This window comes from Talpa occidentalis, unplaced genomic scaffold (assembly GCF_014898055.3).
Source record: "Talpa occidentalis isolate TD23 unplaced genomic scaffold, MPIMG_talOcc4v2.1 talOcc4.2, whole genome shotgun sequence".
NCBI lineage: Eukaryota > Metazoa > Chordata > Mammalia > Eulipotyphla > Talpidae > Talpa > Talpa occidentalis.
In genome coordinates this window covers 108975383-108988906 of record NW_023602073.1, presented here as the reverse complement: position 1 = coordinate 108988906, position 13524 = coordinate 108975383, and the positions used below count along the sequence as shown (strand labels likewise).

Genomic DNA, 13524 nt, shown 5'->3' with positions numbered 1-13524 from the left:
AGCGCTCAACCGCTGTGCCACTGGGGAGGCCCCCAAACTGGGTTTTGATTCCAAATACAAACATGGCATCCAGTGTGGTCTTACACATATTAGCAGTTTTCCCCAAATTCCTATCTTGGGTACTATTTCCTTTCTAGAACCTCAGTGACCATTTGTTTCCATTGAAGTAGCCAGTTGGTCATGAACTTGCTGGTTGGAATACTTACTGTGTTGTTTATGATGATAGTCAATCCTCAGGCAGCCAGCAAGGACTATACTATTTTATATGTAGACATCGTCATGCAACCTGTTGCCATAAAAAGAGATGAAAGAGGGTAGGAAAGGTTGACTAGAGAGAATCAATGAGTTATCAAAATGGAAGAAAGTTCATATTGAAAATTGTCATTAATAAATTAAAAATAGAAAAACTTTATTTTCCTTTCTTTGCAGTTAAAAATACCCCAAGTATATATACAAGTAAAAACTATATTTAAATAATGTATATTTTAAGAGGTTTAAAAGTGAAACAGTAAGTACTGTGTAAAAGTATTAAGATACTCTGGAGTATATTTCATTGGTACATTTTCTTACAACTTGTCCCTCACATTGTACCCAAGGCATGTATTAACGAGCTAATAAAACATGCCATACCGTGCTTTATTGTTTGCTGGGCATCTGTTCAAGCTTACATTACTTATGTAGCCAAGACTTTGAAGATGTTGGTAGTTGTGACAATAAATACCTATAATTTTACTAACATCCTTTTTTCATAAAGTAGAGCCAGTCTTAAATCACTCATTGTAAATAAAAATGTTGCATTTATTCAGATTTAAAGGTTATTCAGTGTGGTTTAAGATTTTTTATTATGAAATATATCAAGCACAGAAGAATATGTATGACAGATAAAAGCAGTTTAAATAATAATAAAATATTTTGGTGCCTGCCACCACATTTAAGAACTAGTACTGTATATATTTTTTAATATGTAAAATGTTTTTATTTAAAGGAAAATGCAAGCACCTTTATTGTAAAATAAAAGTGTTAGAAGCTAAATATAGGAGTATTTTTTTAGCTATGCAAAGGTGGTAAAAGGAAGGTTGACACTAATATTGGGAAGGCAGAAAAGCTATTTTTTGATGACTGAAAAAGCTTAACATATATAATGACTGTTTTGATTATATAGACCCTCAAGTTTAGAGTGGGTCTGGTTGGTGAATGTTTTTGTTTGTTAAATGTTTAAATTGGATTTGTACACCATGTAGAGGTACTCTAGGTCACTTACTGACAGCTATCACAGCAAACCATCCTAAAAGGCAATTTATTTGCCTGAGAGATGAAACGTTACTGTTAAACATGTAAATTGTTTAATAGACTACCATTCTGATCATAGTACAAGAATAGACATTCAGAAAATGAAGCCCAAGCCTTCAATTACCATCTGTCTGTATGCAGTGAGTTCCAATTTATATCTCCATCTCAGATCACCTCTGAGCTCAAGAGCTAAGTATTTAAGTATTTACTCAATATTTCCACTTGGAGGTCTCTTGGGCATCCCAGACTCAGTTAATATAAGTCCAGATATATGATCTTTCCCTCTAAACCACTCCATTTCTCTGTCTTCACAGAGCATCACCATATATCCAGATACTCAGGTTAAAAACTTAAGGGTCCTCTTGAATATTTATACCCCTCACCAGGCTTACACCCTTGGCTCTCTCACTTTATATAAAATATTGTAGAAAGGTGGTATAAATGTGCTTTCAAAAGCCACTAATTGAAACCCAAGATTTATAGAGATATTAATCAGCTTGGGCTACAATAACAAATTACCATGGACTTGAGGGCTTAAACAATAAAAATTTATTTTCTCAAATTTCTGGAGGTTAGAATTCCAGAGTACAGGTTCTGGCCAATGCAGTTTCTGGTGGGAGCTTTATTTTTGGTTTCTCACTGTGCCCTCACATGGCAGGAAGAGAACTGAGCAAGCTCTATGGAGTCTCTCTAATATAAGAACAGTAATCCTGGGCCTCCCCGGTGGCGCAGCGGTTGAGTGCTGGGTTACGAAGCTGCCCGCAGCCTCTGCAGCACCGATTCGATCCCTGGCTGCTGGGTGAGGGTCCCATGTGGCGCTCAGACCTCTCCTGTCGCCTGCTGCTCCCCTCAGCAGTGTGTTTCGTCAGTCTGCCTGCTCTGGCTCTGGTGAATTCTCTCACCCTCCCGCGCCTCTGACTGTATCCACTGCTTGTTAAATAATAAATAAATAAATCTTAAAAAATAAATAAATTAATTAATTTTTAAAAAAGGTCATGGATTGTTTTTAAAAAAAAAGAACACTAATCCTATCAAATAAGGGCCCCACCCTCATGACCTCATATAAACTTAATCACCCCCTTCCTCAAAATACAGCCACACTGGGAGGGTAGGGCTTCAACAAAGTGGGTTTTATATGGACATATACATTCAATCGTAATAGCAATTGAGAGCAGTACCTTGTTTATCCCCTTAAGCCCCACCATCAATGGCACAGGCTCTGCCGCTTGGCTTTTATAACAGGCCTACTCACCTTGGTGTTAGAACCTGGCTGTCCCTTTTGCACCATCCATAATATTATCTTGTGCCTGAGCTACTGTAGTAACCTACTCCTTTCCCTCCCTGTATACAAACTTCCTCTTTTTTCTCCATACTACCAGGGATCTTAAAGTACTAATCAGATGTGTTTTGCCTCCATTTCTACCCCCAGTGACATCCCATCACTCTTGAGATAAAAAACAAAATCTTGAAGGTGATTCAAAGGCCATGCATAGATTTCACCCCAATCCGTCCATCTGATCTCACCTGGTACCATTCTCGCTCTTGCTATCTACACATTAGCCCCAGTTGCTTTCTCTGATTTCGCAGAGATATCATTCTCCATTGTATATGCAGTCCTTGCAGCCTAGAACATACTACTTCATCTTCTTTACTACTTGCCCCCTTTCCATTCTTTCTATGTCAGCTTGAGTGTTATTTCCTCCTGGACGCCATCCCCAAAAGTCCCAGTCTCAGCCAGTTGCTTTTGTTATATGCTGCCATAGAAGTATTTTCATTCCCGCCATTGGAAGTATCTTGGTCTGTAGTTATGTATTGATTTGTGTGGCTATCTGCTTCTCTGGCTTCCCTGCTAGACTTTTAAGAACTGGGAGTACAAGGACTCACTGAAATGGTTCACTGGCACGAGCACCAGGACAAAGTCTTGTACATAGAAGATACTCAGTAAATTTTTTAACAAATAAATAAATGGAGGAAATACAATTGTCTAATCAATTTCCCATATTTAAATGAGATGTCACTTTTTACCTGTTGAATTCACAATGCAGTAATCCTACACAGTTGCAAGACAACCTCAAACTTGGCTGGTCAGTTTACACATCAGAAGAACCTCTCTATAAAACAACTTGGCAGAGTATTTTAAGAGACTTTTAAATATTTAGACCTATTAGCCCAGTAGTTCTAATCATTAATGTTGTCTGTGGTTACCAGCCTCCAAGATGGCACCTGTGAGCCCCATCTGGTAGTATTCTTTGTGTAATCACTTCCCATATTGGACTAGGTTGGTCTGTGTGCATACAGTGGAAGTAATAGTGTCACTTCCAAGATTAGTTAGATTGTGAAGCTTCCTCTTGGGTGTGCTCTTTCTCTCTCACTCTATTAGAGCAGTTGCTCTGGGGGAAGCCAGCAGCCATGTCATGTGCACAGCCCTATGGAGTGGCCATGTGGCAAGGAACTAATAATACCTGCTGTGGACAGTCACCCAAATGAGTTTGGGAGCAGATTCTCCAGCCCCTTAAGTGACGATAGCCCCAGCTAGCAACTTGACTTCAACCTCATGAGAAACCCTCAGTCAGACCCCGCTGGCCTAGTCATTCCTGTATTCCTGACTTCTAAAAACTATGGATAACAATGTTTGTTGTGTTTAAGATGTTAAGTTTCGGGGTAATATGTTATGCAGTGATAGATATCTAATACACCATGCTAAGTAAATTCTTCCTAAATATTTTAATGGATCATTAATGTTGCCACGTACAGTCTTCATATACTGTAAATATTTTTCATTTTAAGGAATGCTTCCAATTGCAAAAAAAAAAAAACACACAGAAAATCCAATTAAATTGATATAAAAGTAAGGTAACATTTTTTTCTAGCCCAATTTGCAGAAGTAGTCAGGCATCACGGACAGTTAAGATGGCAACTACATGATATAAAGGTTTTCCCTGTCTCTCTTCTCTGATTCCTAGTGGCCTATTTACTACTAAGCCAGTGGCAATTTGACCATAATTGTCCTGGATGATGTTCTCACCAAAACAGAGCAACATCCAGAAGAAACATTTTCCATTTCTACCCGGGTCTTTTTCCTAGGTGCTTTCTGGTGGATTTCCCTCATGTCTCATTGCCTATAATTGGGCCATATACCCATTCCTAAATTAGTCAGTGGCAAGAGCATGAATACCTAGACAAAATTAGGGTTTGTTAGTAAGAAGAGAGTAGTGGGTGGTTTCTGGGTGGGCGACTGTCATTCCACACTCGGGAGTTATCGCCTTTCACTTTTTTGAGCAGTTCATATTGTTCTTGCCTCTCAGTCCCCACTGGCCACCACTTTACCTCATCCTCCGCAGCTAGTATGTAGCATTTCACCCCTCAGGGGATCTTCTAGCTCTTGCCACTCCAATCCTAACTGTCTCTGGGCAACATCTAGTTCTTAAATCAACCATGCCTGGCATATAATAAGCAAATACATAACTCCGTTAAACTGCATCTCCTGCACATTTATATGGTTTGTCAAGTACCAGCATACACTGCATTTCAAGGAAAGCCAAGTTTCCACTCAGTGCTGTCCAATGTGTTTCTCTCAAAGATTTCAGTATTCCCTGCTGCCCCTTTTGTGCAACCCTTATGAAGACTCTCTGCTGCCCTCTAGCTGGTCAGAGCTTCCCCCACCCCAAGGATACCTACTGCTGAAGGATTGGTTCTCTATAGCATTCATCCCTTCTCACCCTGACCCTCCTTCAGCGTGGTCATTGCCATATATCTCAGCAAGAACTTTCTAGTGAGAAGAGCAGAAAGGGGATGACTGGCCCTACAGCAAAGAATTCCTGATTTTTTTTTGATATCCTAGAAGCCCTTTTCTCTAATTTATGAGTAAACTTTTAGTAGTTTTACTTACTGTATAGAGGCATTTTTTCAGACAGACTTTACACATTTGTCAAATCTTATCAATTTCTCTTCCATGTACAGCTTCTTCTGGAAACCTATTTTACTTTCTCCCATGTGACTGTATTTTAAATCAAAGCAAAGTATTTCATCCTATCAGATAGTGTTTTTTCCCCTCCCACAGGATTTTTGAAAAAATTCTTATACCTACTATCTCTAATTTTGTTACTTGTTTGCTTTGGACTCTTAGATCTCTTTAATGAATATTATTAAGACTTACTTATCTCCAATGTTTTTCTGATACATCAATGGAATGTGTCATATACTCTTAAATACAACCTATGTTTAAAACTATGAAGTATTATGCATGTATGTTATTATATAATAAGCAAAATAGTTGCTATACTTCTGAGACCCATAGTGAATGCCTGGTCAAAATACAGTCTTTAGGGGACCTCCCTGGTGGCACAAAGTGTTAAGATGCCGCATTATGAAGCTATCCGCAGCCACTGCAGCATGAGTTCAATTCCCTGCCAGAGAGGTGACCCACGTGGCGCAGCAGACCTCTCCTGTCTCGCCCGTATTTCAGTCTGCCTGTTCTGTTCCCAACTCTGTCTCTGGTGGATCCTCTCACCCCCTGCATCTCTAGCCTGTACCCCAGCTCTTGTATGCATAAATAAATAAATCTTTAAAAAAATAGTCTTTAAAGCTTTATACCAATTAAATGGGAATGACAATTAAAGTGTTTGAGAGCTGATACAATAATGAATGTGAAAGATATAAAAATGAACTTCACATAGTTAGTTCCCAAGAGATACTAGATTCCATTGTACTCTTTGCTTCCTTCTTGTCCTAACTTTAGAGTCTCTATTGAAAAATTGTTGAACTTGGGCCTCCCCGGTGGCGCAGCGGTTGAGCGCTGGGTTGCAAAGCTGCCCGCAGCCTCAGCAGCACCGTTTCGATCCCCGGCTGCTCCCCGGCCACCGGAGGAGGGTCCCACATGGCGCACAGATCTCTCCTGCCGCCCGCTGCTCCCCTCAGCAGTGTACTTCGTCAGTCTGCTTGCTCTGCTCTCCACTCTGACTCTGGTGAATTCTCTCACCCTCTGGCGCTTCTGACTGTACCCAGTGCTTGTATAAATAAATAAATAAATAAATCAAAAAAAAAAATTGTTGAACTTGACTTTAAAAAAAAAAAGGCTGGTAAACTGTTTTGGCTCTTGTTTAGCCTCTTAAAATAACTGAAAAGGGCAATTATAGGCAAACATTTACAATGGTGAAATGCAGCATTAGAGAGCTCTGGTCTCTGATCAAACCTAAATTTATGCTGCATTTATAAAGATAGCTCAGAATAGGAATCTAAAGTTAGAAGCAGGAAAGCAGGAAATAATGGCATGCTTTTTAAAAGTACTTTTAGCTCAACAGGTAACCAGTTCCTTCTTTTCCCACACCCTTCTTTTCCGATGATGTGAAGTTTGTCTTGCTTGGTAAGTTCTTATTGGGACTTTGACAACTTCCTGAATCAGTTAGTTTGCTTTTGTTCTGTAGCCCTGGAGAGATCCTGACCAACTACTTCACAAATACACTTTGGTTTCATGTGAATAGATATGTACACATGTGTTACTACCGTTAAGAGAGCCATTCAAAGTCCATGTCCCCAGACAACTCACTAACAGAACAGCATATTATATCTGACCTATCCATGAGTGCCACTGTCTCAGGCAAACATCATCTTGCAAGCTATAGCATTTTTTCCTGTGTTACTTGAGCCAGTCAAAAAGTTCATGTGACTATGAATAAGAGGCCTATGTTTTTTAAATTAATATACTCTGTCTGAGAGTCATTTGATAGGCGTGCTGGCATATATTACTTTGCTGAAAAAAAAGGAAATTCCATCAAAAGTAAATATTCACTGAATGTATCTTTCTTTTATATGTAATAAGCCTACAGTAAAAGCTGCATGTGTGTAAATTGATGCTGTAAGTGTATCTAAATCTCATTTTCTCTGACTACATTCATTTACATCACACTAATTCTATGTATTGACTTCTGAAGATACCAATTGGGATGTGGTTGTCAAATCAGTTTCTTAGTTCTTTATAATTGTACATTTACTTTTCCTTTGGAATAAAGTATGCTCTTATTCCTTTGTAGCAAAACATAGCAAGCTGATGGAAAGGAATAGAGAAATTTAATTTAATTTGTAATGAGGTTCACAATAGGTAATAACTTAATGTTCAAAGAATAAATTTTCTGATTATTGGTTTGGCCTGGTTAACTGCTAGATTTCAGGGGCTTCTAAACTAATTGTTTCTTGGTTATCTGAACTTTCTAGGGTGTGTTTTTTTTTTTCCAGTATATGTGTATTACCTGCATAATTTTAAATGTAGCAATGATAAATAATAAAATGTCTTAATAATAAGGAAAATATAATGAACAAAACTGAATCTTATTGATAATAGTAGAGAGAGATCCCATAGTAATTATTATGAAGTAGAACTTGATTTACCTCTGTTTACACACATACATATATATACACACATGCACATGCACATGCATACATATACATATATACATATATATGCCATCTCTAAATTGTAACTTCTCTAGGAGACAGGCTGTTTATTCATCTTCATATCGCTTCATGGAGAACCTGACCCACAATAGAATCTAAATAAATATATGTTGTATGAATAAATAAGAATGGTTTACTAACCATAAAAAAGTTGATTTTGTGAATCATGTATATTTTTTAAATGTTTTTTAAGCATTTTATATTTAAACCTTTGAGAATTAGAAATGTAAAATATACTCATTACCTTTTTATTTTTTAACAACTTTATTGAGATGTATTTCTTTTTTTTTAAATAATAAATTTTATTTTAATATTCCCCATACAATTGCAACCCCCTCATTCTGACCCCAATCCCTCCCCTCCCGGCACCCACCCCCCCAAAATTGTCTCTAGTTCATAGTTTTTTGTTGATTTTGATTTTCACTTTCTTATAGTTATTCATTTTCCTGGTCCCTTATTTAAGTTTTCTAGATTCCTGCTATGAGTGAGACCATCCGGTATTTTTCTTTTTCTTTCTGGCTTATTTCGCTGAGCATGATCCCTTCCAGCGCCATCCATGTTGCTGCATATTACATGTGTTTATCTTTTTTGAATGCTGAGTAATATTCCATGGTATATATGTACCACATCTTCTTGATCCAGTCATCTATTTTTGGGCATTTGGGCTGTTTCCAAAGCTTAGCTATTGTAAATAGTGCTGCTATAAACATAGGGGTGCAGGTATTCTTTGGAATTGATGTTTCTGTGTCCTTTGGGTAAATACCTAGAAGTGGAATTGCTGGATCATATGGAAGCTCTATGTTTAGTAGGTCGAGAAATCTCCACACAGCTCTCCATAGTGGTTGGACCAGTTTGCACTCCCACCAACAGTGCAGAAGAGTTCCTTTTTCTCCACACCCTCGCCAACATTTGTTGTTGCTAGTTTTTTTAATATGTGCCATTTTCACTGGTGTAAGATGGTATATTGAGATATATTTCACATATTTGTACATTTCTAAGTTTATCCCCAGTTTTTAAATCTTTCTTCTCATAGTTATAATGGGAGAAAAGGCCCTATGTGTATTTTCTGATTAGTTCTTATGTATGAAAGCTCTGGTTAATATAGCTATTATAGTCATTTTCTTGTTTGTAGTGTTTTCTTAGTGGAGTCTGTTCATTATATTATTATCAAATAGTCATTTACCTTTGTCTTTCTCTCCAGTCTTCCATCACATTAAATAGCAATGGTGTTGTGTGCATCTCTGTCTTATTCTAGATTTTAGAATAAATCTAGAAAGGAAGGCTCACGTATTTCCCATAAAGTATTTGCTAACTTTTGGTGAGCACACCTGTCCTATTAAAGAATTACACATCTGTTCTTGTTTTACCCCTCAAGAATAGTTGATTTTTGTTAAGTGCCTCTTTAGTATAAATGAAGAGAATATGATTTTTGTCTATATTTCATTAATAGAATATTGTGACTTTGCACATTTAAAAATGCATTCTCAGCTTTATAAAGTTAATGTTATTGTTTAAACCTAATGTTTCATAAAGCGTTATGCACTGTTTTTTGCTGTGTGACTTTTTTGATCATTACACAATTCCATCGCTTATTTGCAAATATTACCACAAATGGAACTCTCTTTTTGTTTAAAAGCTTAATAAAGTTAAGCTGCTAATTTTATCTGACCAGTGGGCTGAAAAGTCCTGTCAGCATGGTTAAAGAGGTGGAACTGAAATTGAGCCAGCCTTTTAATGGGCCCTGTTTAAGTTTTCTTATTATTTTTTATTTTGACCGCAAATAATAGTAGAAGAAGGATTACAGTATAGGTACAGGATGTAAAGTGTTTGGGTTAATTAAACCTACTGGAAAGACTCTAGTTGGAGATTTCAAAGAAATACCGTTAATTGAACATTGTCTTATATATTTGCTTCATTCTTGTCCTCAGAGAACTCACTGCCTCAAGCAAAATTTCCAGTAGGCCAGTCACTCCCTGTACCTGCTGCTCCTTGAACCTATTGAGTACTTGAAATGTGGCCAGTAAATGTGCTGTAAATATAAAATACACTGACTTTGAAAACTTGGTATTGAAAACATTAAATAACTCATTAGTAATTTTGTATTGAATATATGCTGAAATAATATTATGGATCTATTGGGACAGATAAATTGTGTCAAGATTAATTTCACCTGTTTCTTTTTACTTTTTTAATATAGTTACTAAGCACATTTAAAATTACATATGTCACTAATACATTAAGCATCACAGGTCACTAATATATTAGCCATCACCCACAGACAATAGATGGTATGTATAACATAAAGACACCACATTGATTTTCATAACTTAAAAAGGTGAGGTTAAATAAACTACAGTTATAGCTTCTCTTACCACCTGTTTCTTCCAGTGGGAATAAACACTGATAAATAATGTGATCTTATCATACTCCATTATAAGTTTATCTTCTCTGTGATGTTTCTGTTTAACTGTTTATTTTAAAAAAATAAAAAATTCAATGCCTTCAGTATGCTCTTAACATTTTCACCTAAGTTAAAAACAATAGGATTCTTGTGTTTTGAAATACTAGCTCTCTCCAAGAACTGAATATATTTTTTAATTAATTAATTAATTTGTTTGTTTGTTTGTTTATACATACAAGACTGGGTACAGTCAGAAGTGCGGGAGGGTGAGAGAATTCACCAGAGCAGAGAGCAGAACAGGCAGAGTGATGAAATACACTGCTAAGGGGAGCAGTGGGCGGCAGGAGAGGTCTGCGCGCCATATGGGACCCTCACACGGCTGCCGGGGATCGATCCGGTGTGCAGAGGCTGCGGGCAGCTTCGCAACCCAGTGCTCAACTGCTGCGCCACCGGGGAGGCCCCAAGAACTGAATATATTTTAATAGAAATTCCCTACCTCAAAATAAATTTTGCTTGAGCATGTCTTTCATTTTTTCCCCCCATTATCCTAAAAAGGCAGTCCCTGTGCTCAGTTCTTTAGGTAGAGCTTTTAGTTTTGTCTTGTGGCAATAACATAAGTATTTTTGAATAGTTCATCTCTCTCTTTTTTAAAGATTTATTTATTTATGCATACAAGAGCTGGGGTACAGGCCAGAGATGCAGGGGTTGAGAGAATTCACCAGAGACAGAGTGGGGAACAGAACAGGCAGACTGACTGAAATATACTGCTGAGGGGAGCAGCGGGTGCGACAGGAGAGGTCTGCTGCGCCATGTGGGTTGCCCCCTGGCAGGCTGGGAGATCAAACTCATGCCACTGTGGCTGCAGTTAGCTTCATAGGTTGCATCTCAACCCCTTGCACCACCAGGGAGGCCCTGAGTAGTTCATCTCTTAACTTTTTACTCTTCAAAAATAAAAACAATTAAATTTCTCCTAAAGCCTTTTTTTATCTTGGCTTTTGTTACATTTTTTAGGATGATTATATCACAGATGATATTGGAATATCGACTTGGAAGGAGCAGACTTTTCTCTCCCATGGTGCCTTATTAGCAAAGAGCTGCCAAGCTGCAATGGAATTAGCAAAGCATGATGCTGAGGTTCAGGATATGGCATTTCAGTATGGGAAGCACATGGCCTTGAGTCATAAGGTATTTGCATATCTTTTCTCTTTTTCCAGTACTTAAATAACTAAAGTGATACACAAGAAACCTTTTGCCATTTAATAAGCTGCTTTTATATCTTAAAAAAATGTTCATTGTGTGCTTAAAATCTGTCATAGATGTTAATTGTTATGTAATATAAACAGTATGATTGGTTAGTACATGTCATTTTGATAGAAAGTTACAGCTTACTTAAACTATATTTGTGATGTTTGTCTTTTCTTACCACCTGAAAAGGCCCTTGAAAAAACTTTGCAAGTTATTGAATAGCATGTAATACGGCGCTTCACAAAATGGAAGGATATTTTCATTTTTGTTACAGTTCTCTTAGTTCCTCATGTAAAACAAATTGTGGGAAATTAATGACATTTACAAATATACTGATTAAAATTGAAAGCTTTAATTCTAATAACTGATTCTTTTGAATGCACACAATGCAATATAAAATGTCCTGAAAGTATATTTTTTGCTTCTATGTATATGTAATTTTTAAAAAAAAAAAAATATATATATATATGCACATGTATCTTAGATGTTAAATAGCTCATAAGAGCAAGGGAAATATATGCACATATATATATCTCCAGATGATTTTTTTACATATTTATTAAATCATGGATTAGTTTATTAAGCAATTATATCTGTTAAATCTTTTTCTAGAACCTTATCTTGAATTTAAAAAGAAAATAAAGGCTGCTGCCAAATTAAAAAAAGGAATGTGTTAGGGAAAAATTATTTTAAATGATATTAAAGATTATTGTTATCACATGGACTGTTCTTTTGGTTACTGAAGTGCATCTAAAAATTACATTCCTTAAACTTCATTTTGTACTGTATTAATTAGTGCTTTCTGAATGATACAGCATACAACTGTACATGCATTTTACTGATTCAATTCTTTTGATTACTCCCTCTAGATAAATTCTGATCTCCAGCCTTTTATTAAAGAAAAGACCAGTGACTCCATGACTTTTAGTCTAAACTCAGCTCCTGTAGTCTTACATCAGGAATTTCTTGGAAGAGATATCTGGATTAAGCAAATCAAAGAGGTAAAATGAAATTACTCGTATTTTAGGGACCAATACTATGTAGATTTTAGAACATAATTCATGACTTCATAATTCATGAAGATCTGAGACTACAGATCTGCCATATAAAGAGCATACCCACATACAGGTGCAATTCTTACTTTATAATTTTAGAGAGATATTAATAAAAGTTAGAGACATCAATACTATGTTTTTGTATTATCTGAGTACTTAGAATACTGCAACAGAAAATTAGTGCCTGTGGTGAATGTTAATTAACTCAGATGATTTTTTTTTCTCTAAAGGCTCTCAAAAATTGGGCTATGGTAATAGCACCACCCTTTAACTGACAGTAATTTCCCATCTGTAGACTCTAGCACACGCTGCAGAATTCCAGGAGCTCCGTCTGTCGACTCATTGAGTTATTTTAAAACAAACTTGGACCCTGAATACTCAAATTCTGAGGCATTATCAAAGAAAAAAAAACATGGTGAAGTGGGAGGGATAAAAGATTTTGAACTAGATAAGTTTCCTATTTGGGGGGAGGTTGTAGGAGGAAGGTGAGGAAAATGAAATGGAATTTTCTTGGTTTTCTTTTAATCAAAAAGTTCTTGTCCTTTTATCCAAAACTTCGTGGACTTTATTTAACTCCATGGTTTCTGACTGACTGGATTAACCTGAGACTGTGCACATGGGGAGCCGGGCACAACTGAAGATGGGTAGTGGCCATAGTTAAAGCTGAGAAAACCTGGGTGATATCTGCATTCGAAAGAGAGTATTTTCCCTTCCTGGTGCTCTTCCCTGTGGACTTCCAAGATACTAGCAGACAGCTTAAAATCTTCCAGAAAGAGGATCCCTTTCTGGAGAAACTGAAACTCGGGAGAAAAGACCTGCAGATGTGAATGTTTGGTACTCCCTCAGTAAACGTGCCATATCCCTGACCAGCCCTCCTGCAATGAAGCCCACCAGCTGACAAGCCGCAGCCCATCCAACTGAAGTAGAATAGGTAATAGAGGACTGCTAGGCATGTGGGAAAAGCCTCTACTGTGAAAGGATGAGTCAAAAGCAAACTGACTAGAAAGAAAGACATTTCAAAAGCACTATAATCAGGGCCTCCCCGGTGGCGCAGCGGTTGAGCGCTGGGTTGCGAAGCTGCCC

The 13524-nt window shown here is 37.1% G+C and overlaps 1 protein-coding gene across 5 annotated transcripts in view; it reads left to right on the top strand.

Annotated features, from left to right (window-relative positions):
- Positions 1 to 13524, top strand: part of PDSS2 (decaprenyl diphosphate synthase subunit 2) — a 251369-nt gene that overhangs the window by 162459 nt on the left and 75386 nt on the right. For all 5 annotated transcript variants that reach the window (XM_054699075.1, XM_054699073.1, XM_037520173.2 and 2 more), the window contains exons 5-6: positions 11153 to 11326; positions 12256 to 12387. In XM_054699075.1, coding sequence (XP_054555050.1) covers positions 11153 to 11326; positions 12256 to 12387 — 306 coding nt within the window. The remainder of the gene's footprint in view (positions 1 to 11152; positions 11327 to 12255; positions 12388 to 13524) is intronic.